The sequence below is a fragment of the Tripterygium wilfordii genome, chromosome 13 (assembly GCF_013401445.1).
Source record: "Tripterygium wilfordii isolate XIE 37 chromosome 13, ASM1340144v1, whole genome shotgun sequence".
Classification (NCBI taxonomy): Eukaryota; Viridiplantae; Streptophyta; class Magnoliopsida; order Celastrales; family Celastraceae; genus Tripterygium; species Tripterygium wilfordii.
In genome coordinates this window covers 14,143,404-14,167,063 of record NC_052244.1, presented here as the reverse complement: position 1 = coordinate 14,167,063, position 23,660 = coordinate 14,143,404, and the positions used below count along the sequence as shown (strand labels likewise).

The window sequence follows — 23,660 nt, the reverse complement described above, 5'->3', positions numbered from 1 at the left end:
AGGCAGGCGTTCTTAAATGCAATATCAAATGAGGTGCTAGTAGCTTGCCAGAAGACGATGCATCGCCAAGTAATCCAGTAAGACAATTATTAGTTTGTTGGAACACGAGCTTTTAGTTGATTATTATAACAAAATGCATCACTTAGCCGATACAAAGCTATACTATACAACCTGATAAAAAAAAAAAAGAAGCTATACTATATACAATAGCACCCAATTCACAAGGTCAAGGCTATTTTGTCTAATTATTAAATTTAGAATTCTACAAAAATAATAATGAACAGATAATTTAAAAAATGGAGATTCAGTCCCACTAAATGACCACACTCTTTTAAATTATGTACAAGATCACCTATGGTAATCTGAATGTTATATGAATAACACCTTATCAAAGAGAGATAAGTAACTAGTGCTACTGTGATTCCATTCCTTACCTTACCTTACCTTACCTTACAGGACTAAGATAAAAACAAGAGGGTCAAACACGAACCAAAATTCTCCCACAAAACTTCTGAAGCAGGCTGGATGCTACTCAGGACTCTCTTTGTAGTCCTTCCCAGTTTCTTCCTTATTATCTTTGCTGAAGCATGACTCTGAATGAATATGAAGCTAAAGTTAATCAGGCACATATTTCATGAAGATGACCCTGCAGCAGCACGTTTATCATAGTCGCCTTGTTCTTCTTTGGCAAACTCTTCAATCAATTCCCGTTGTCTTGGGGTCAAATTCCTGTACCAAAATTCTCCCCACCATCAATAAGGTTATTATCATTAACAAATCCAGCCAAAATTATGAGCGAAAACAACATTAACATATTCTTAAAAACCAAATGCAAAACAAACACGGCTCTAATTTTATTAAGCCCATGCCCTGCAAATTCGGTAAGATTTTATGCTGAAAAGAAAACTAAAATTAGTTGTAAAACCATCGACTGAAACAGAAACCTACATTGGAATGTTGACAGTGAAGTGTACATATTGATCACCAAATGAATAGGAGTTGCGACTTTTTATCCCTGCAAAAACATGGAAGAGAGAATTTTCTTTAGGTGCTTCAGATCATTAGAATGCAAACATGTACTAGGATTAAAATCACCATAGCACCACCACATTTACCAGACAACAAAGAACATTTCTGCCGAACACCCATGGGATGAAATCAAGTTTGGAAAAAAAAAACAATATTACACAGAAGAAAACAAATTGCAACTAATATTTGAGATTCTATAAAAAGGGGTGGTTTGACCATAGCCAAAAAGCTAGCTTCCATCCCGAAGTTCAAAAGGAACATCAAATACCTCTAGTTTGTTCTAAAGGACTGTAAATACTTGTTTCCAAGATCAAAGGAGTTTAGTAATAAACTGAAAAAATCCTTTCTATATATGTTGCTAGCTATATATCGTTACCTCAAACCACTAGCATAGGAATTACTGACCACCTAGCATACAAACAGGGACACTTCGACATGGTACACCTATCTCCAGCACCAGAATCACGCAACCAAATGCGTTGTTCAAAAAAATTTAAAGTAGAAATAACTAGAAGCAAAAAACACACAGCTAACATGCAAGGAACTCAGGGAGCCAACCAAATGACTCGTCATCTCATCTATCTATTAGTCCCTTCGTATATACAATATAGTACAAAGTACAAACACAAATAAGCCCTACAGTCCTTAATAATAACACAAGGTTTTAGAGAGCAACAATAAAAAAATGTATATATGTATATAGCTTGACAGGAGAAGGAAAGGACTGGTCATCTATCTCTATTGAATCAACTTTGATTGGTATGGGATCAATAGAATAATATAAATTTCTTTCCAACTCTCTATCATTTTTAGCTTATTCTTTGTTTTGTAACCTAATGTACTTATAGGTGCATGAGGTAAAGGTAAACAACACCCATGCATAAGGCTCCCACAGTGGGCTGGGTTGGGGACAAGCAAGATGTACGTAGACCTTACCCCACACAATACTTGGAGGGGCTTTCAGGAAATGAACATGTAACCTCTAGGTAACACCCTTACAACTCTACTATTGGGACGCATTTTCGTCTGTTATAGGTACATGAGAATGAGATAATAGGAGGTTAAAGGTGGAAAGAGTTCCCTTGAAGTTGGAGCAACTTCAGGGGCCCGAATTTGTAAGCTAACAGCAAAAGATTTGAAACATTTCAAAATTTTTGAAATTCGGAGATTCTTCAAGAAGCATAAATTTCATGACTATTTCAATTTTACAGCACCCTCTTCCTGTATCCCCAACCCACAAAGATAAAATTTCACCAGTTCGAGGGTAAACATCACAATGGTGAAAAGTTACTAGGAGTACGTAAAATGTGCTAGAACCATATCATCCCCTTCACCTCAGGAAAAAAAAAAGCACCTAAAGCACAATTAACAAAAGCAGTTCCAATAAGAACATTGATACTAATGCAACTTCACACCTTTTTTCTTAAGGACCACCTTTTGACCAGGTTGGGTGCCAGCACGGACCTGCAAAAAAGGAAAATGATGAATGTATCAAACCAGGAAAAAAAATAGTTTCCAGAACAACTAACAAATACCATATTCATCGTCTGTAGAAGAACAATTAATCATTCATCAGGATTTCAACAAACCTTAAGTACAACATCTCCTGACAGAGTTGGGACCTGGATAGTTCCCCCTAATATTGCCTGTAAAATAACAGTCATGAGGGAGGATTTTTACATCTTGAAACTTCTGAAAACTATGATATATATAAAGTTTTCTCTTTTGGAAGAGGGGGAAGAGGGGGGGGGGGGTGTTACAACTAATAAACGAAACAAACTCTCAGTTAGGCAATTAAATATATTTTAATTTTTCCAAAAGAAATAAACAGGGACTATCAATTTTTGATATAATAATTCATAAAATGGATCTTTATATGACCGAAAAATCCAAAGCAAATGTAGAAGCAGTGTTGTCAAAAGCGTGCGAAGCGCACGCTTAAAGCGAGAAGCGCAGCGGTGCGCAGGCCTCGTGCCTCGCTTCTACACCGCATTGCACAAGTCACGGAAGCGCACGCTTCTGTCGAAGCGAGAGGTGCAGTTAGGCGCACGCTCAAGTCGCTTCTGGTTCAATGGGCTTTTTGAGCATGGGTATGGGCCGAACTTGCGAACCCTAGTCTTCTCCTCCAATAGTCAGTTCACGCGAAGTCGACAACAGGCTTCATTCTCTCTCAGCGACTTGCGATTATCGACTCTGTCTCTCTGTGACTCCAGTATTCTCTCCTTGGTTGCCTCTCGGTGAAGGCAGGTATGTCTTATCTCTGCGACTTCTCTCTCTTTGTTGAATCTCTTATCTCTCTCTGGTTATTTTATACTCTGAATCTCACCACTTCTAAATAATAGTGCTTTGCTGAATCTCTTATCTCTGCGACTTCTCTCTCTTTGCTGAATCTCTTATCTCTCTCTGGTTATTTTATACTAAAATCTCACCACTTCTAAACGATAGTGCTTTGCTGAATCTCTTATCTCTGCGACTTCTCTCTCTTTACTGAATCTCTTATCTCTCTCTGGTTATTTTATACTTTGAATCTCACCACCTCTATACAATAGTGCTATGCTGAATTGCTTAATTTACCTTGAATTTGTTTTTGTGATGAAATATTTATAACTTCTTATTATTATTAATTTATTAATTATTTTATAAATATTGTGCTTTATGTACTTAAAGCGTGCGCTTTGCGCTTTGAAGCAATGCAATGTGTTTGCGCTTGAAGTGCGCTTCTCGCATTGATAACACTGTGTAGAAGAACTGTTTAAAACCACCTATCGGCACTAAGCATAAAATCCTTGTGCTATGCATAGAACGCATATCAGAGAAACTCACCTGAGTGATGTTTAAAACAGCATCCACATGAATATTGGAACCTTCTCTACGGAAAACAGGGTCTTCTCTGACCTGGAGGAGAAAAAAGAGTAATGGTGGATTATATGTAAATTAAAGAAAAAGCACTTTTAGATAGTAACCCGATATAGGTAACAAGGATAGATGAGCAATTACCTTGATGGTGACGTAAAGATCACCAGGTTGATTCCCCTCAGGATCTGCCCCTCCGCTTCTATAAACTCTCATGGTCTCATTGTCATCCACTCCTGCAGACACGCAAAATTCAGAATTCAAGCACCAATGTCTGCAAACTCTAGAATCCAAAGAAAAAGAAAATAAGAGAAATGCATTCAAAACCAAGACTAATAGCTAAAACACAAGGAATTCAGTAAATCATATGACACTGGAGAAATTGGAGGTGATTCAGTACCCAAAATGTAATGTAATCAAAGTTCTTTATAGCAAATTCTTTCAGGAATACATTTATTTTAACATGAAGCAATAAAGAAAGTAGTGAAACTTGCAAACAACAAAATTGTCTGCTTTTCAACTCAAAAAGAGTTCAGATACTTAAAATTTTTAGTTTTATATAAGTATTTCCCCATAAAAAAAACTCCTCCCTTTTTTCTTTTTTTTATAATACTTATGTGAATCATACAGATTCTCAGTCTTAATAGATTCTCTCATGGGAACTCACATCTTTAACATTAGAAATCTATGTTAAATAAAAATCCAAGCTTCTTTCCAGTCCAAACCAGGGTGTCGCCAAACAGATGAAGAGAACAAAACGAACAAGACTTGCATATTGAGCATATAACAAGTGCGTGCAGAAAATAAAACCCAAAAAATGTATCCAAAGAAATACAATCATTAAGACATCTAAATTCATATGAGATGTCTGCATGGACACACAGACAAGATGGACTGTATGCACCAAGGCAAAATGGTGTTCATGGTGCATTTATGCATACTTGGAGAAGGAAAATGAGAATAAAAAAGAGGATATAATGATGTAATAATAATGAGGATTTCAACATGGAAAAACTTAACAAAATTATTTGCTCACAGATTAAAGCTCAGAATCTAAAGAAAGTACCTGGCATAATGTCCAATTTGACCGATTTTGATCCTTTAATAACCTTACTTCCATTGCAAGATTTGCAGACGCTCTGAAAACAATAACATAAGGAATTAGTTAGCAATTTCAAAAAACTTAAAGGCATATAGGTACATACATACATACATTAGAGTAAATCGTGGAGATTCAATCAGAAAAGTCGACACGCAGAGGAGGTAAAGAATTTTTCACAGGGAATTTCCCTCATCTATATAAAAAAGAATGAACCCAAATTCTCTTATACCGATACAGTTTGCCCAATTCCACCACACTGAGGACATGTGCTCTGAATACTGAAAATGCCCTTCTGCGCGAATACCTGTAAATGTAGCCAAATATGTGGTGAACTAGCTTGAAAGATAAATGCTTCGAGCACAAATAAAAATTTCCCTCCAAGACTTACAGTGCCAGAGCCTTTACAGCGTTGGCACCTTTCAGGTTTGACACCTGGAGGAACACCTTCTCCACCTACAAAAACAACATAACAGTTTACATCAAATACCTCCATATATTCATCAACAAAAACAGAAAACCACGACCAAGGGTTACAATTTGCAATTAAAGGAGGCCTCTGTTGCTAAGTGACATCCAAGCGAAAAGGGAAAGTAAACATACCACAAACTGAACACGGCACATCAGTTTGAAAAGTGATGGTCTTTGTACATCCCTGGACAGCTTCCATGAAGGATAGCTCAATGGCAACCTACATGCGAAAATTTTAAAAATAATTTATGAGGTTCTTCAATTACAAAGTGTAAAAAAATTCCAATAATGAAGCAAAATTATGGAAACCTTAACATCTTGGCCACCGAGCTTCTGTTTGAAGATATTGCCAAACATCTGGTCTCCATCGGAGGAAGCAAGGCATCGTAGACAAAAGTATAAGATCAGGATACATGGTGGACTTGGATTTTGTAAAGAATTAAAAAAAACACAAAAACAATAGAAAGGAAAAAAAAAAAAAAGTGCAACACAGAAATTTGGTCCAGTAAAAACTTTAACATCTACTGATAAGCATTATATGAAATAAAGTGTGTCAATATTCCCAGCTTGGTTTGTGGGAATGAAGGTGAAAAGGAAGGGAAGGGAAGAAGCATGGGAAGCTTATATTTACTTGCTGCAAAGCCAAATTTACCCTCTTTTTTTCACTCTTACCGTCATGAGAGCCATGTTTTTTTTTAAATACAACGAACTTCGTTGCAAGCCACCAAGGGTATGCCACCCTGAATTACAAGGCAGAGAACAAAAACAAATACAATGTTGTTCACCTCCAAAAGTTTTAAATTTTCAATTATTTTTAAACAAATATTTAAAAATATATCTACAAACCATCTCTGTCTATAGTCAAAATTACAAATAGCAGAACACTAGGTCCCTAAGAAAAATTTCTATCAAATGAAACTTGGCTTGCTATTCAAGCATTCTTACTCTAAACTGAGTTTTAGGCAATGTTTAGTCCCAAGTTCAATATACTCAAGAAAAAAGTCTCAAAATAAAGAAACAGATTTGAACGAATTCAATTAAAAATAGTAATAAACATTTGGGCAGAAACCAAAAAATGATAAACCAAACAAATGAAAGATACTAGAGGATCATTACATCATTCATTCTGAATAAATCCTCAAATGGATTATGAAATCCTTGACCAGGAAAACCACTGTTGACATCTCGCTGTTCAAATGCATCATGGCCAACCTACAGATAAACAAACACACAAAAACAAAAGAAGTTAACATGACATCAGTAGAGGCAGAAGGAAAAATGCAGAACATATAGAATAATATTTCATATTGTATCTTAAGCACTAAAAAATGGTAGGTACATATGATTGAACTTCTTTTCCGTCAATCTGCCCAAACTTCTGGCCATGCAACGATTGAGGGAATCAGAGTTCAAACTTCAAAATAAACTAGAATGCTAGCATTGATCTTATTCATTAAACTCCACCATGTTGCATTGTTTTTCAACAAGAAACAATTCCATGAAGCAACTCAAAGATAAACATTGATGAAACTCAAACAGCACAAATCAAGAAAGTAGATAAATTACAGTTTCCTTTACAATTATCAATGGTGTCTAATGGCAAAGGGAATCAAACTTCAGCTAATTTTTCTTAAGAATTCAGGTGGACAACCCCAAACTATTTTTGATAAAAGTTTTGATGATGATGATGATGAGTAGATGGTATAATTATAAATAAATTAAACTCCAAGTTACCCTTCAGAGATTCTTCAGAGTTTAAAACAAGGAGTATTCAAGGTCAATTCTCACTTTCAGTAATGCCAAGAGACACTTGAGCAGAAACAAAAATATTTTTAAGAAAAAAAAAACACAATACTTCTCCATTACTCACATGAATTTTTTTTTTGGGAGGGGGTGGGAAATCTTCTACAAGGTCTCAAAGTTGCATAATTTTTATTTACGTGCACGAGCATGCAAGCGTGATACTCCAATTCAGGACAGAAAAGGATATATATCACGAATCAAGATAAGTGAAGACTGAAGAAGAAATATCAGCTCATGCTATGGGCACCACACAAATGTTATTCATTATACAACTTCCATCGTTACACTTGAGACAGAATTTGTTAGATGCAAAGAGTGCATGAAAAGAAACTGACTTCCTTATATGCACCAAACTTAAATAAGGAGAAGAATGGGAAAAAAAAAAGAAGAAGAAGAAAGAAAGAAGGAGAGACTGCTGTCTCAAGATTTATTCCCCTATTCAACTTGATAGTAACAATATCAAAACACTAATATTAAAATCTATTTCCACTGTACTAACCCAAAAAACTCAACAAATGAAATTATTAAATTAACAAAACTAAATAACTGAAACAAATTAATGAGCACCTGATCATATTGTACACGCTTTTCTTCATCTTTCAGAACCTACAAAAGAAACTCCTTTAGTATATTGTGTTGGTTTGCAAATAAAGCACTTATTATGGCCAAAAAGGTTACCTCGTATGCCTTTGATACTTCTTGAAATTTCTTTTCAGCTTCTGGGTCCTCTTTATTCGTATCTGGATGTAGCTTCTTTGCAAGCTAGATTATCATGTAAACAAACAAAAAAAAATTAGGCAAAGCAAATCCAGCAACAAGTATAACAGCCAACGGGCCCCAAAAATACAACCATGCAGAGACATTGATCTGTGTTGTCAACACTCAACATAGATAGAAGAGTTGCATAATCTTCCTTTGCATACGCAAATTATGAGAGAGAAAGATAAGAAAGAAGCCTACCCCATAATAAGCTTTCTTTATTTCAGAAGCAGTTGCATTCTTGCTTACACCAAGTACATCATAATAATCCTTTGCAGATACATATGCTGAACCAAATAAATTACGAAAAGATGATAAAAGTGTTACAAAACCAGTAAACATATATTTTATATAGTATCAATCAAACAGCAACACAAATAAATAAATAACAAAAAAACTTTATAATTAACAAGACATTGAGACAATAACACATCTCCACTGACCATCATAATCAGATAATTTTGAGTAAGAAAAACATGAAATACATACCAGTGCCATGAATTGACCTTGTTTGGCCCCAAATTCCATTCAGAGCTACAAATGGCAACCAGTTTTTGTTGCTCACTGCATTTCCATTCAACCCAAAAACCAGAACGAAATAGAAAAAATTGTTACTTAGGCAAGAAGCCAAAATTCAAGAAGCGAGCAGGCAAACGGTAAACAAAGAAGATGTATTATTAATTAGAGATACCATTGCCGGGAGTGTAATTCCAAATAACCCGGACTGGATTACGGATTCCGGAACTGAAACTCATGTATCCCCCTCTTAACACGCCCTTACATGGCTGCAATAAACAATGAAAAAATTATCAGATAAAGAAAGACATATTCAGGATGTAAGCAAGAAAAAATCACACCGACATAACACAAATATTACAGTCAGTAATCAAAATTTTCCAAGCGAGGGAAGTATCGTACAGAATTCCCAGATTCTTCAAGAAGGTTCCCATATAGGGAACGACGAGCGAAGCAGCAGCGAAGAAACCAAGCGCCATTAGAACGAACCATTCCGGGGCTTCTCTCCCTCTCTCTCCCTTCCTCTGTGTGTGAATTATCCGAAGTTTTTAGTTCGTCTACTTAATTCTTTCCGAAATTCAGTTTCAAATTTCGGAGTTTTGGTTGAATCTGTCTGAAAAGCTTGCGTTAAACCCTAGAGAAACCCTCGTTAGAGCATCCGATGGTTCTAGTAGATACCCCGAGGGAGGGCGAGCAGCGAGAAATTTAATTTTATTCTTTATTGATTTTTGGCTCAATTTTTTTTAAGTGGGCCTTGGCCCTTGGGTGGCAAGATTTATTAGCCCATTGGGCCTTTTTAACCCTCTTTTGGTGCAGAAGCAGAAGAGTTTGTCTAGCGGGCTTGGACTTCAAATGGACCGGCATTTAAAACATGATTGCAAATGGGTTCAAATTTTAGAGCAATATCTTTTTTCGATTACATGTTGGGTTTTGATCCAACTTATCCATTTTTATATACGCGGATATGACATTCCGAGTTTAAGTTCATATTGAATGTCTAAAGGACAACCTTGTATGAAGTTATTCTCGGTTATAAAAAAAGTTCAAATTTCAGAAAAGATAATAATTTGATTATGCAATATGAATATAAGGTTACACTGCCCAACTGTGAAATTCCAGCTAAGGGATACTAGAACATTGGGCTTATTCAATAAGTCCATTTAAGACTAAGCCCAATTGAGTGAGTGAAAAAACAAGAGAAAAACCAACGATTTCTTTAAACTAATTGATTAATTAATCACGGTCTATTTTATGTTCTGAGCTAATGGAGGACAAAAAATGATAGGTTTTGGCAACAAAAGAAAAACCAAGTCCAACTGAGAAAGTTCAACAAAGTTGTTCCAAAAGGACAGTATGTATGAAGATGAACAAGGGATTAAAAAAAAGGAAAGACAGCAATAAATAATATGATTAATAAGAGAACAAAAGCATGAGAAAGGCATCTTTGGAGGTTGTAGTCACAAGCACTTCAAAACCTTTTAAGTTTTTCTTTTGCTTTTCTTTCAGCTCCAATTATGTATTTCTTTCACTTTGGCATTGCTGCTCAGAGAAGAAAGGGATGTCCTTAACTCACAAAAGGGCATAATGTTTTATATTTTTCTTAACCAATAGAATGATACGTACAAACATCCGATATAAGCCTAAACTCGGGTTGTCATGCTCCATTGACAAAAAATTTCCACCAGACAATAGTATTGCTCCCAGTGAGAATCGAACTCAAAACCTCTCGAGTCAAATGTACGATTTAGCCCCAAAAAAATTCAAAAATTAAGCTACCACCCAAGTAGTTAAACAAAAAGGCACAATGTTTTCTAATGAAGCAATACAGGTGCTTTGGAAAAAGTTAAGCTTAAAGCAAAAAACAACATCATGCACAGCATAAGCTTGGTTACTTATTCAGTAATTCTTGTTTTTTTTGACCAACATATCAAGCTTTAGAGGATAATTTTCAAGAGAAGAAAAATTAAAGGAAAGAAGCATACATAAGCTAGCATAATCCATGCAGTTCATCCTATATTATTTCCAAAGACTTACCTTTGTCAGCTTATAAAAATAATAGGAATTCAGGTCTCCAATAAGAACAAATCTTTTTTTTTTTTTCACATCTCAACTTTAAATAAAGTTTTGTGCTTTCCCTCCATTTTCTTCTTCCACGTCTCTGGTTTAGTGGGTTTATTAGAGTTTTCACAAGCAGCTTCTCCATGAAAGCATTCCTTCCTTCACCAAAGAAAAGCAGGCCCCAACAGAGAGAACCTTGAACTGTTTCTCTTCTTTTTATCATCTATGGCTTCCTGAGTACAACTTCTTTGCTTCAAATTTGAGTTTCAGGTTTCTTGTGATGACAAACTTCCTCAAAGAAAAAGGAGAGATGAAGCTAGTGGTGGAAGTGGTGGATGCTCATGATCTTAAGCCCAAAGATGGTGAAGGGTCAGCCAGTCCATTTGTAGAAGTTGATTTCCATAACCAGCTTAGCAAGACCACAACTGTCCCCAAGAACTTAAACCCTGTTTGGAACCAAAAACTTCTCTTTGATTTTGATATAACCAAGAATTTCCATCACCAAACCATCGATGTGTCTGTTTACAACGAGAGACGACCTGTTCCTGGCAGAAATTTCCTAGGCAGAGTCAGAATTCCTTGCTCAAATATAGTCAGGAAAGGTGAGGAAGTTTATCAGAGTTTTCCATTAGAAAATAAGTGGTTCTTTTCACCTGTCAAAGGTGAAATTGGACTGAAACTATATCTCTTACCAGAATCTGAAACACGAAAACCTCCACCTTCTACTAGTCCTTCAGAAAACACGAATCCCGGTACCAAAATATTAGCTGCCATTCCTTCAGAAAAGAAAGTGGCAGCTGTTGTTGATAATCCTAAAGCAATCACAGAAGCTCCCCATAAAGAAACTTCTGCTGTTTTAGTAGAAAATTCTCCTGATATTGCAAAAGAGCCAAAGGAGGAGATCGACGTACCTGTCAAAGTTGAGACGACTCAACAGATATACAAGCACCAACTTATGCACCAACCAGGAATATCCATGGAGAAACGATCGCAAGGCATGCCATTCAATGTGCACTCTCCAAACCCGCAAGCTTATCTTAGCGACGATGACTACAACTTGAAGGATACAAGTCCTCAGCTTGGCGAGCGGTGGCCAAATGCAGGAGCATATGGAGGAAGAGGATGGATGAATGGAGAAAGATTCAGCAGCACATATGACCTTGTGGAGCAGATGTTCTATCTATTTGCGCGGGTGGTGAAAGCCAAGGATCTTCCCCCAAGCTCGATTACTGGAAGCTGTGATCCTTATGTGGAAGTAAAGCTGGGGAATTACAAGGGAAGAACAAGACACTTTGAGAAGAAAATGAACCCGGAATGGAATCAAGTCTTTGCCTTCTCCAAAGACCGAGTTCAGTCATCAGTTCTTGAAGTTCTTCTAAAGAATAAAGAAATGGTGGGCAGAGATGATTACCTTGGAAGAGTGGTCTTTGACTTGAATGAGATTCCAACAAGAGTTCCACCTGACAGCCCCCTAGCTCCTCAGTGGTACAGACTCGAAGATCGCGGGGAAGGCAAGGTGAGGGGAGAGATTATGATTGCAGTGTGGATGGGAACACAAGCTGATGAAGCCTTTCCAGATGCCTATCACTCAGATGCTTCCTCAGTCTATGGAGAAGGAGTTCTCAACATCCGATCAAAGGTTTATGTATCGCCAAAGCTTTGGTACCTTAGAGTAAATGTGATCGAAGCTCAAGACATACTTCCCAACGACAGAAATCGCCTCCCGGAAATTTGTGTCAAAGTTCAAGTTGGTAGTCAATTGCTCAAGACCAAGACTTGTCCTGTCCGAACAACTAATCCGTTTTGGAATGAAGATTTGGTGTTCGTCGCAGCTGAACCTTTCGAGGAGCAGCTCTCTCTCACCGTGGAGGATCGAGTGCACCCTTCAAAAGAGGAGGTTTTAGGCAAAATAAGCCTACCATTGACCAGTATTGAGAAACGGCTTGACCACCGGCCAGTTCATTCTCGCTGGTTCAATCTTGAAAAGTATGGTTTTGGAGTTCTGGAAGTAGACAGGAGAAAAGAGCTCAAGTTCTCAAGCAGAGTTCACCTGAGAGTATGTCTTGAAGGTGGTTATCATGTGCTGGATGAGTCCACAATGTACATAAGTGACCAGAGACCTACAGCAAAGCAGCTCTGGAAACCTCCCATTGGGATACTGGAAGTGGGCATTCTAAGTGCACAAGGGCTTCTTCCAATGAAAATGAAGGATGGCAGAGGTATTACAGATGCCTATTGTGTTGCTAAGTATGGTCAGAAATGGGTTCGAACAAGGACGATTCTTGACACTTTTAGCCCCAAATGGAATGAGCAATACACTTGGGAGGTTTACGATCCATGTACTGTTATCACAATGGGAGTTTTCGACAACTGCCATTTGGGTGGAGGTGAGAAGCAGAATGGAGGAACTGCAGCTCGGGATTCGCGGATTGGAAAGGTAAGGATTCGTCTAGCAACTCTTGAAGCTCATCGGATTTACACACATTCTTATCCCCTTCTTGTCCTACACCCAAATGGAGTAAAGAAAATGGGTGAACTGCAACTAGCAGTACGATTCACTACCCTCTCTGTTGCTAACATGATCTATCTCTACGGTCATCCGCTGCTACCAAAAATGCATTATCTGCATCCTTTTACAGTGAACCAAGTAGACAATCTGAGGTACCAAGCCATGAATATTGTGGCAGTGAGGCTTGGTAGAGCTGAACCACCTCTAAGAAAAGAGGTGGTAGAGTACATGTTAGATGTTGATTCCCATATGTGGAGCATGAGAAGAAGCAAAGCTAACTTCTTCCGAATCATGTCGCTTGTTTCTGGTACGATCTCCATGGGACGATGGTTCGGTGATGTTTGCGACTGGAAGAACCCCGTTACATCAGTTCTGGTTCATTTTCTGTTTCTGATACTGATTTGGTACCCAGAGCTACTCCTTCCCACTGTCTTCCTCTACATGTTCCTCATCGGAATGTGGAACTATAGGTTCCGGCCAAGGCACCCACCTCATATGGATACCAAGCTTTCATGGGCAGAGGCAGTGCATCCAGATGAGCTTGACGAAGAGTTCGACTCATTTCCTACTTCAAAGTCGCATGATGTTGTTCGTATGAGGTATGACAGACTTAGAAGTGTTGCAGGGAGGATTCAGACAGTTGTGGGCGACATAGCAACACAAGGGGAGAGATTCCAATCTCTGCTAAGCTGGAGAGATCCAAGAGCAACCAGCCTTTTCATAGTTTTCTGTCTCTGTGCAGCTGTCGTGCTCTATGCAACCCCATTTAGAGTGGTGGCTCTGGTCTCTGGTCTGTACTATCTGCGGCATCCCAGGTTTAGAAGCAAGCTGCCTTCAGTGCCCAGCAATTTTTTCAAGAGGTTACCTGCTCAAACTGACAGCTTACTCTAATTATAATACTCTGTTCATTGTTGCCTGTTTCTTTTCCATTCAGTATTTCCTTACCTGCTCAAACTGACAGCTTACTCTAATTCTAATTCTCTGTTCATTGTTGCCTGTTTCTTTTCCATTCAGTATTTCCTTGTTCATACCACACAAATATTTAATAAACTTGTATTTTACACATAAAAAAATAACGCCTACCTACAGAAGAGAGGTATCATTTCTTCCAGTAGCCATATCCATGTTTACGTTCACAGGATTCTCATTCTGATCTTGCAAATCCATAAAGCCACTACTTCTGTCATCAAAGCACTCGAGCAGCTCTCAAGAAGAAGATTGCAGAACGAAGTTTCATCAGTATTTCTTCAAAGAAGAAAACAAACATATACCAATTAATTACAATTAAATGTTTTCCCTCATTTCACCAGCACCCCTGTGGGTAGTATTTTCCCAGAGCAAAGCATTGACTCAATCGAGAACCATATGCTTAAAGTCTCAATCGGGTACCAGAGCAAAAAAGAGTACAAGTTATTAGACAGCCCTATGAAAAGACATAAGAAACTTCCAGCAATGAACATATCACCGCACCAGAACATTTCTGAATTTCCAACATAGTCAAGCTGATGGTAAATGTCTTCTAATAAAATGACTTGACACTAAATAAAAGCCCCTGCCTCATCAGTAGTAGACATTGCATCACCAAATCACAACATTTACTGCAGGATAAAGCAGTCAAATGCACTATTAAGATGAGGTAGGATCATTGTGCTCAATTTAACTCCGTATGTATTGGGGGGAGGGAGGGGACGGGGGTCGGTAACAATTGAGAAAATATCCCTTGTATAATGCATAACCTGAAGATGTCATATAGCTGGTTATAACAAATAAAACTGGAATGGTACATCCACTAAAACAAAATTCAACCAAAACGCAACAAAATGTAGCAAAAGACGAACAATCCTAATTCTTGGCAAGCCTTGATCTAAAAGACAAGCTCATGAGGTTTCATGCCTGCCTTGAGAGAAAACCTAGCAGCCAAGTAGGTCTTCAAGTCTGGAACTCCTTCAACTGCTTTGATCAATGGTGTGTCCACAGCCTTTTGATCATCCTTCTTCTCCTGAGGGAGCTCATTTTTGTCCTACAATTTGCGTTAAGGTGAAGAATAAATAATAACCCAAAAAAATGGAGTTACAACTGAAAAGGTGAATATCAGCTAAAGAAACAAACCTCTTTGTCTGCCTCAAAGAACTCCCCTTCTCCCTTATTCTTCTTCTTCTCATTTTTTTTGGCAAAGTACTTGTCATCAAATTTATCCAAGTTGACTCCAGAAATATCAACCTTGGTTGAAGTTCCAATTACATAAGCTTGATTGACACGTCTTAAGGGAACACCATTGACCTTAAACGGTCCTATTGCACAAGCAAAAATGTATTCAAGTCATTGAAATATTTGGTACAAGAGAGCTATATAAAACAGGACTTAAAAAGCAAAGCAACTTATGGGATAAATCATAAATCCAAATATTCAGAATCAGCAACAGATGGCTGTTTTCCAGAACATCTCCCATTTTCAGCCTTTTGTTTTTGTCTAAGACATCTCATTTTCAGCTACTAACACAGACTCCACCCTATCCCAAGTTTAGGATAGAACCATATCACAGCAGTAAGTCTTTTAAAAATATAAAAGCAGCATCACAGCCATAGGCTAAAGAACAGAATAAAAGAGACCAACTTTTTTAACTCTTTAAATAATATATAAGGATCAAATCTACAACCCAATCAAATTTCTGAAATATCTCAACCACCTCTTGCAGGGTCCAATAAAGCAATTAAGAAAACGCATTTAGTGTACTAAATGAAAAGTAAATAAGCAAATAATACAAAAAATAGGGAAACAATGCACAAGAACTCTGACAATCGTGAAACTATATAACAAACATTTCAGAGTATAAAATCTAAGCAGCATTAGTACTAGTACCAAGAAAATTGAAGGAAATAAGCAACAAACTGCCTGAAAGAACTACAGAAACAAAACAATGACCCGGAAGAATATGTTACATATGTCATCTAACACTCAAATACACAGCAAGTATCAAGAAAGAAATGAACAAACAGAGAGTCATCACACACACCAGAGATGAGAAGCAACCCAGATGGCAGCTGCTTTAAGAACACCACTCGCTTGCCCTTGAACCTACCAGCAAGGATGACAAGCACAGTACCTGGGGTGATGCTGGACCTACAGCACAAAGCACAGCAAATAAAGAAATAAGCTAAAGAGAGGCTAACATTACAAGCAATAAGAAAATATTATAAAGATAAGTTAAACAAATTAACTAGCCGTATGGTTGCAACCTTCCAATCACAGACTGTGAACAAGTACTTTGATGCACACAAAGAAACGAATTAACTAGCCGTATGGTTACAACCTTCCAATCACAGACTGTGAGCAAGTAATTTGATGCACACAAAGAGAACAGCAACATATTTATCAAATAAACACAGAGTAAGACAGAGAAATGAAAACTGAATAAAATATGAAAACACTAATAAAACCCAATAACGCAAGACAAGTAGTAGATCCATGCTCTTACTTGACATTTGCACACAGAGGTGCATGCATCAATAGTTAACTCAGCAGTATAATTATATAAAGACAGCTATATTTGCAAAATTTTAAAAACCAAAAAAAGGGACGACGCCCATACTACTTTAGAATTAAACCCCTCTAAGACACATATGAAGATCATATATACACAGAATCAGTAGCAAAAAACACACAAAATGGTAAATCCGAAAACGAATATGTAAATACTAAATGAGGTACCTGAGCTTGGTGATTCTTGGCTTGTGCTTGTTAACAAGCGGTTTCTTGACATCATCAGCAGGATAGAACTTTGGCGGCTTTTCTGGGGCGGCGGCGGCCTTAGGCTTGGGGTCATGATGTGGGAATTTGCCGCCGTTTTTGGCCTTGATTGCCCAGAGACCACGCTTGTGATACATTTGAGACCTGGAATACTTACCAATACCCCTAATCAGATCGGGATTTCTGGATGAATGAGGCTTTCTCTGTTTAGCCGCCATTGCTAATAGCTCTTTCCTCTCACTCTTACCTGATGTGTGCGAGCACGGGAGATTCAGAGAAACCCTAGTTCTTCTGTGACGTATTTATTAAAACTTCCCTTAGTAATGGGCCTTCCCTTGGTAATGGGCCAAATTTAAAGGGTCCAATGGACATTAGGAGCTCAAAGCCCATTATTTTTGGTACAAACTACAAAGTAAGAAGAATAAATCTCTACCGCACCATCGATTCAGGCCATTAATAGCAGCTAATCATATTCAACAATAGTTTATTTCAAAGTCATCTTAAAAACCGATAACGACAATATATAAGTTTTCTTATTTCGACATTTGACATGGGCTTAAATTCGCGCGTACAGAAATTTCCCACCCAATACATGACAGTAAAGGTGGAGAGTAATCTACTTGAATTGTCTCTTTTACAACTTCATAAAACATAAAAAGTAGCATAAATTTCTAATCTACAATCCAAATAAAAGACAACAAATTTCTTAGTGAATAAAGTATGATGGATTAATTACTTTATAAGGAGCAAAAACATATCATGAAAAATCAATATATATATATATATATCATGAATTTTTAGGTGAAAAAATAATCCACTATCATATTTGCAAATAATGAAAATTATCTTTAAATTGAAAAAAAGAAAAGAAAGAGAGTTCATTAGCACACATTTGTTAATATACACAAAAATTAAAAATAAATAAATACTTAACAAATAAGATGGATCCAGGCTTCTTTCATTGAAAAATCTATCTAAAAGATAACTGTCTTTGACATAAACATACAGCATTTGAAAGACAACACAGTGAAGCAAATTAGAGCTTAAAAGTTTACAACAAAAATTACTGGATTTTGAGGTGCCTGGAACCCGCTGAACCTTTGCGCTAAGAACCTTTCCTTTCTCAGAAAAGAACTTCATGAGAGAATCTGTGTTTACCGTCTTTGCAAGATTTCCCACGTAAACTTTGCAGGGGGGCTGTCAATGAACTGGAACTCCTCTGCCTCTAGTGGAGACATGTCTAGTTTTGTTAAACGTTTCTCTGGGATGTTTACTTTGATCTCCCGTCCTCCAAGTTGCTGCCAAAAAGGAAAACTAAATTACTTGCTGCAATCAATTATGAAACAATCATGCAAACCAATGAGCATTAAAGAGCATACAGTACTGATATGATGACTCCTTGTTGTAAAACACAGATATTATGCCTCACTGTAAGACTACAAATATATGTAGAAGATAACTAAAGCTTACTGTGCCATTTAATTTCTCAACTGCTGCATTCGCATCCTCAACAGTTCTCATCGTAACAAATGCAAATCCACGACTCCTCCCAGAGTACTTTTCATACATCACCTACCAAAGAGAATTGAAAGAAGGTTATTCCAATTTCCAGATCAGACCTCTACTGCTAGATTATAAATCAGTAAAAATTTCGAACCATCACCACCCCTTCCCTTCCCTTAGCTAGAAACTGCGTATTGAATATTAGGAGTCCAAGGAACAAATATATCAGGACCAACTGCTGCACATATGATTGCAGCAAACAGGCAACTGATTGCATTGCATCAGTTCTATAGACTTCTACATCCCAATCCCTTATTTTTTGGTAAACGAGAAATGAGTGTGTTGCTGGAGAAAGCCTCACCGATGCTGGACGAATAATTGGGGGAGCCCTTCTCCCAGGGAAAATAATCCATCTCGCTCGGTTATGCTGCTTATGACCAGCTCTGGCGGTTTGATATTGGAAGCTTTACCTGCAGAGCTCATTAGAAGGCATGAAATGAATTGGTAACAGCACATAACTACTTCAGATACTCATATTCACCTATTCCTATCAGCTCAACAAAAGTGCAGAAAAACTCAGCTCATTTTCAGTAGTCAAGGAGCATTAGAGTAATTAAAACAATAAATAAAAGCATGATCATGGAGCTAAAGAACTAACTGCAATATAGCTTGCCAAGAGCTAGCAACACTTGTATTGATCATCAATGGTATTCCTTTATTTATATAGAATTTACACGTATGGCTGTGAGACTGGGAGATGTAGTACAAACAATGATATACTGTATCCCAAAAAAAAACCCTTAAAAAAGGAAAAAAATCCTATACATGATTAAAGAATGCTAAAATTTATGTGCCATTCTACTTGTATATAAATATCTACTTTTGCCTAAAATGCTAGCACACAAATTGCGAGACAGAAACTTGCAGATGAGGAGCACACTCACCATAGTGAGCCTTCAAAATAGCAGTCCAAAGAAACATCAACTGGACGCATTGCCGTCTGTTTGTTCAAAATGCTCAAGTTTCCTGAACTTTGTAAGGAATATCAATCATTCCGATGTCGCAATCTCTTTCACTGTCACCGTTGCTTGTGAACAATTCAGCAGAAAACCGAATGAGTACGTGAATCATTGCACATACACTCTGGGACTGGGTACTTTGTAACATCTCTTCCAGCTTTGCTAGTCCTAAGTTCTGGCTGCCCCAAGGACACATGGTGCAAGTCCTTTACAATCCTGTTAAACTCTGCCTCGGGGAGAGAAGTATTCAGGAAATGAGGGAGCATCTGTCTTTTGTTTGGGGTTATATACTTTTTGTGCCCTGCATAGGCTCTCTGTCCCTGTACCAACAAAAAGAAAAAAGTTTCAGCTTCAAGCATTGCAGCAACAAAAGTCCAGAATTCGATAACGTTACAAATGGATTCGATAACGTTACCTGAAGTGCATGGCCCATATTTCCCCCATGAGATGGCATGAAAACGTCGCTGTTCTCAGAAACTATATTATCAACGGCAGCCATAGAGGAAGCCCTGTTTGCAAAAGGTTTTAGTTCCACAGGCAAGGCAAGATCTTCTTTGTTGTAAAAATGAGGGAATGCCTTGGTTAATGGTTGTAAAGCTTCTTTGCCACCTAATGGTTGCCCTCCAGCCCAGTATATTCTCGCATTTTTTGGAGCTCCTAGAGCTTTAAGGAGCCTGAAACACAAAACCAAGTGTGCAGTCCATTACAAATAATACATTTGAGAAGCATGGGTAGAAATTTCAAGACAAATATTCAGAGTGAATACGCATATGTTGGATGCTGATTCTTACCTGGTTACCTCCAATGCATTCAAGGGGCAAAGACCAGCAAGCTTCCTGTCATGATAAGTCATATTAGATCTTGTAGTTAGGAGCTCAGGCCGTTGTTTCCTCTCATTGTTTATCATCTCATCATACTTGTCACCCAAACCAGGAAGGCAACCAGTCCTCACCCACACATCTTCTTCCATCCGTAAGTGAAGAGCAAGGTACGGTCCCTTGCTACGCATTCTCTCCACAAGCTTGTTTCCAAGCTCCAAGATTTTGGGAGTGAATCTCAATGCATGAAAGGCAACCTAATGTAAAAGAAAGCAGATATTAGAATCTACTATATTTACAATTGTACAATAATTCAGATGATAAAAACTTGACTAAAATTTCAGAGAAAAAAGATGTTGGAGTTTCACAACTGAGAGATTAGTTTCAACACTCTTTACCAAAGAGCTGGAGATAATTTGGAAGTTATAACGCAAACACTATAAATTATTCATTTGCAGAACAAAAATGAAATTATTAACCTGCAAAGGGCCAGCTACACTGCACAGAAAATTTCTAGTACGATGTTGTCTCCATATGAAAAGGGCTAACGACTTTCAAATAAAATCTAACTTTCACATTTTGCAAGACAGATGCTATTGATAAGGCTAGCATGAAATTAAGAAACCAAAACGATAGATATATTAAGAAAATGAGAAAGTAACATTGTCACTACCTTGCATCGTAACTTTTGAAGATCCGAAGGGAGGTCTTTAGAGAGCCTTGAGTCAAGACCTCGTAAGAGCAAAACACCTTCCCTGTTAAGCTGCAACGCAAAAATAAATAAATAAATAAATACTCACCACTGGCATCAACTGTATCAATTCTTCTTGAAGTAGCCAGGTTTTGGTAACTTCCATATTAAATGAAGTCCAAAAATGACAATTGGTTGCTTTAAGCATAAACTCCACCTTGAATTGGTCATTACTTTCAAGATAGCAAATTCCACATATAATAATATATTCCATTCAATGAAACCATCCCCTAACAACTTGAAACTTTAATTAAGACATTCTAGGCAATTAATCAAGACATATAGCACTAAAATTGTGGATATCGACACAATTAGGTAGATGCTGCAAAGATTCTGTTTTCTGAGGTTGATATCCTAATGTAGTTTACATTTCTACATACAAGCAGCAACTAAAAAGAAGCCAAAGCAGCCATCTAAAGAACAAGCTGAGCACCATGTCTTACCCGCTTAAGATAACGAGCACGAATCCATTGAGGGGAGACATGAAGTGGAGTGCGTGTCTCCTCGACTGGCCGTGTCATTATATGTGTAGAAGGCAACAATGAAACTATCCGCAGATCATTGACCAGAACTCTCTTAAAGTTCTCCAAATCAAATATATCAGAAAATTCACTGTAGCACCAAATAGCGCAAGAAAGATATTAGAATAGTCAATCTTCTGGGGAATGCACTCAATAATAACAACCATACACAATTCTAACATAAAGAATAACCATACACAAACAGGGAAAAAAGATATTGCACATTCATGATAAAGAAACTACATCTGCTAAGTCAAATAGCATAAACTCATTAGAACAGTGGAATCCAGAACCCACTCGAAGGGAAACTTGATTGACAACAGGAATAGTAAATCAGCCAATCAGGTGGTAATCTTTGAAAGGAAAGAGGAAAATAGTAGATGTATATTCTGTTACCTTTCATCCCGCCAAACGACATTGACTTGCAAGATGGGAACAACCAATGCAGCACCAAGGATCCTAGCAATGACCACAGCATCAACAATCTGATTTTTTTGCTGGTTCATTCCTCCAGAAACCACAACCAGTAGATACTTTCTCCTGTCTTTGACAAGCCCTTGACTGTCTCTCCTGTAATCCCTACTGAAATCCAAGCAAGGCTTGTACCCCCTCCCATCCGGCTGCTTCCAAAACTCACTCTCTTCATCCTTACCTGAATTTTCCGCATGCCCATTCGAGATCAAAGCTTTTGAATCACCCTTTCCACTGTTTTGGGCAATACCCAAGTCTGATTTTGCAAAAGTTTTGGAGGTCCAAAACTCACCTTTTTCACCTAGTCCTGCGTGTGGCTTTGAGTACCCATTTGAAGTAGCGACCTGTGCTTGGGTTGTGAAACATGGGTATGGAGAGAAATGGGTCAAAGGATCAAGCTTGATCCCAGACCTTAGCATACCATAAAGACCAAAGAAAAAGAGGGTAAAGAACCAAAGTCTTGGGCTTTTGTACGAGCTGATACCAAAAAACTTGTTGCTTCCATTCTTTGATGACTTCTTTGGTGATTCAAGGAGAGATTGAAGGGACGAAGATGACAAAGAGTTTATAATCTGAGATGGGACAGAGATATAAGATTGTTTCTTCTTGTATTTTGCCATTACAACAGTTTTCCTTCTTGAGAAAACTGGAGCTTGTCTTTCACTTCTTCGGTTTCTGTGGAACTTTTAGAGAGAGAGATAGAAAATGTATGATATTTTACAGATTGACAGAGAGAGACAGAGATTGACAGGCGGCCGAACGCAATTTCTCATCAGGTCTCCATGCCCGTTTGTTCAAGGTGAGAGGCTCCTTGCCACTCTCTATCAATGCCTTTGCTTTATTTAAAGATTTTCTCAACACCATTTTTTTAAAAATTTAGAAATTTAATTTATCATTTTAGGTATGTAATTACAATTGAATCCTTTAAATTTAAATTGGACACACCAATCAATATCACACAACTTATCTGATGTCATGTAACCTAAAAAAACAACTTGAAAGTGAAATTTTCTAAAAGAACAATGTTACATGCTTACAGACCCAAAATTTAAATCCTAATTTATCCTGAATCTATGTGACATGTGAAATAACAATTACTTATAAACATATGTATAGTTCACTTACATCCAAAACTTTGTATTAGTTGGGAGTAAATGGGGTGTCATATTTTGAGAATACCAAGCATTATTCTAATAGCACATCTTCGTTTGGTTAAGAGACTCGCTTTAAAAACTAATTGATTTATGGCATTAGGATGATAATATGTGGCATAATTTAGAACCATTATATTTGAATTTTTTTTTTTTTTGAGTACAAGTACAAACACAATATACGACACACCACCAGATCAAGCCTATGAAAGTACAGGTGTCAACAGTCCCCACGCAGGAGGCACAAATCAAGCCCACGCAGGGGCAAACTATCAAACCCACACACCTCCTTGTAAATATTCGGAGGAGGTGAGACTAGAACCCATGACCTCAGTCAGGGACATGCAAAGTCATTGCCACTCAACCAATGGCTCATTTGCCATTATATTTGAATTGGATACTCTTAAGTTCTTAAAGAAATTCCAAAGTCCCCAAATCCCTATTAGAATACCAGTACCCCGCTTAAGATTAGGAGTGTTAAAAAAATCATAAAAATCGAACCAATCGTTAAACCGATCCAAAACAGTTGAACCCCATTTCAGATTTTGACCCGACCCAATCACAAATAAGAAATGGTAATAA

The 23,660-nt window shown here is 37.6% G+C and overlaps 4 protein-coding genes across 6 annotated transcripts; 1 reads left to right on the top strand and 3 right to left on the bottom strand.

The window, feature by feature from the left end:
• Positions 1-271: 271 nt before the first annotated feature.
• On the bottom strand, positions 272-9,217 carry LOC120013932 (chaperone protein dnaJ GFA2, mitochondrial-like). Of its 3 annotated transcripts, XM_038865917.1 has the most exons (18): positions 8,933-9,217; positions 8,706-8,799; positions 8,504-8,578; positions 8,216-8,301; positions 7,934-8,017; positions 7,823-7,861; positions 6,569-6,664; positions 5,762-5,809; positions 5,585-5,672; positions 5,373-5,437; positions 5,214-5,288; positions 4,949-5,021; positions 4,027-4,118; positions 3,853-3,924; positions 2,619-2,675; positions 2,445-2,493; positions 949-1,015; positions 272-729 (listed from the first exon to the last, which is right to left on the bottom strand). In XM_038865917.1, exons 1-18 carry the CDS (start codon positions 9,020-9,022, stop codon positions 633-635), a joined length of 1,347 nt encoding a protein of 448 aa, XP_038721845.1. In that variant the 5' UTR covers positions 9,023-9,217; the 3' UTR covers positions 272-632. The 3 variants fall into 3 exon arrangements, 2 of the variants coding, with proteins under 2 accessions (XP_038721845.1, XP_038721846.1); XM_038865918.1 differs by lacking the exon at positions 2,619-2,675; XR_005471500.1 differs by lacking the exon at positions 272-729 and having other exon boundaries at positions 2,565-2,675.
• Positions 9,218-10,460: 1,243 nt separating this feature from the next.
• Positions 10,461-14,969, top strand: LOC120013608 (FT-interacting protein 1-like). Its single transcript, XM_038865479.1, has one exon. It carries the CDS (start codon positions 10,869-10,871, stop codon positions 13,986-13,988), a length of 3,120 nt encoding a protein of 1,039 aa, XP_038721407.1. The 5' UTR covers positions 10,461-10,868; the 3' UTR covers positions 13,989-14,969.
• On the bottom strand, positions 14,803-17,131 carry LOC120013609 (60S ribosomal protein L6-like). The gene is made up of 4 exons (XM_038865480.1): positions 16,806-17,131; positions 16,111-16,217; positions 15,207-15,388; positions 14,803-15,117 (listed from the first exon to the last, which is right to left on the bottom strand). Exons 1-4 carry the CDS (start codon positions 17,060-17,062, stop codon positions 14,962-14,964), a joined length of 702 nt encoding a protein of 233 aa, XP_038721408.1. The 5' UTR covers positions 17,063-17,131; the 3' UTR covers positions 14,803-14,961.
• Positions 17,132-19,010: 1,879 nt separating this feature from the next.
• On the bottom strand, positions 19,011-22,737 carry LOC120012140 (O-fucosyltransferase 20-like). Its single transcript, XM_038863424.1, has 6 exons — positions 21,853-22,737; positions 21,379-21,547; positions 20,858-20,947; positions 20,158-20,441; positions 19,782-20,040; positions 19,011-19,686 (listed from the first exon to the last, which is right to left on the bottom strand). Exons 1-6 carry the CDS (start codon positions 22,545-22,547, stop codon positions 19,447-19,449), a joined length of 1,737 nt encoding a protein of 578 aa, XP_038719352.1. The 5' UTR covers positions 22,548-22,737; the 3' UTR covers positions 19,011-19,446.
• Between the last annotated feature and the right edge of the window lie 923 nt (positions 22,738-23,660).

Bases quoted from the DNA above. Each gene is read 5' to 3' on its own strand.
- LOC120012140 (XM_038863424.1), bottom strand. From the start codon at position 22,547: ATGGCAAAATACAAGAAGAAACAATCTTATATCTCTGTCCCATCTCAG. The intron at 21,548-21,852 runs GTAACAGAATAT...TTGGTGCTACAG, and splicing joins GTCGTTTGGCGGGATGAAAG to TGAATTTTCTGATATATTTG. The intron at 20,041-20,157 runs GTAAGAATCAGC...TTTGTGTTTCAG, and splicing joins AATGCATTGGAGGTAACCAG to GCTCCTTAAAGCTCTAGGAG.
- LOC120013609 (XM_038865480.1), bottom strand. From the start codon at position 17,062: ATGGCGGCTAAACAGAGAAAGCCTCATTCATCCAGAAATCCCGATCTG. The intron at 15,389-16,110 runs GTGTGTGTGATG...CTTGTGCAATAG, and splicing joins TGGGTTGCTTCTCATCTCTG to GACCGTTTAAGGTCAATGGT. The intron at 15,118-15,206 runs GTTTGTTTCTTT...CGCAAATTGTAG, and splicing joins TCTTTGAGGCAGACAAAGAG to GACAAAAATGAGCTCCCTCA.
- LOC120013608 (XM_038865479.1), top strand. From the start codon at position 10,869: ATGACAAACTTCCTCAAAGAAAAAGGAGAGATGAAGCTAGTGGTGGAA.
- LOC120013932 (XM_038865917.1), bottom strand. From the start codon at position 9,022: ATGGTTCGTTCTAATGGCGCTTGGTTTCTTCGCTGCTGCTTCGCTCGT. The intron at 5,438-5,584 runs GTATGTTTACTT...TTGTTTTTGTAG, and splicing joins TGTGCCGTGTTCAGTTTGTG to GTGGAGAAGGTGTTCCTCCA. The intron at 5,289-5,372 runs GTAAGTCTTGGA...CTACATTTACAG, and splicing joins GCTGTAAAGGCTCTGGCACT to GTATTCGCGCAGAAGGGCAT.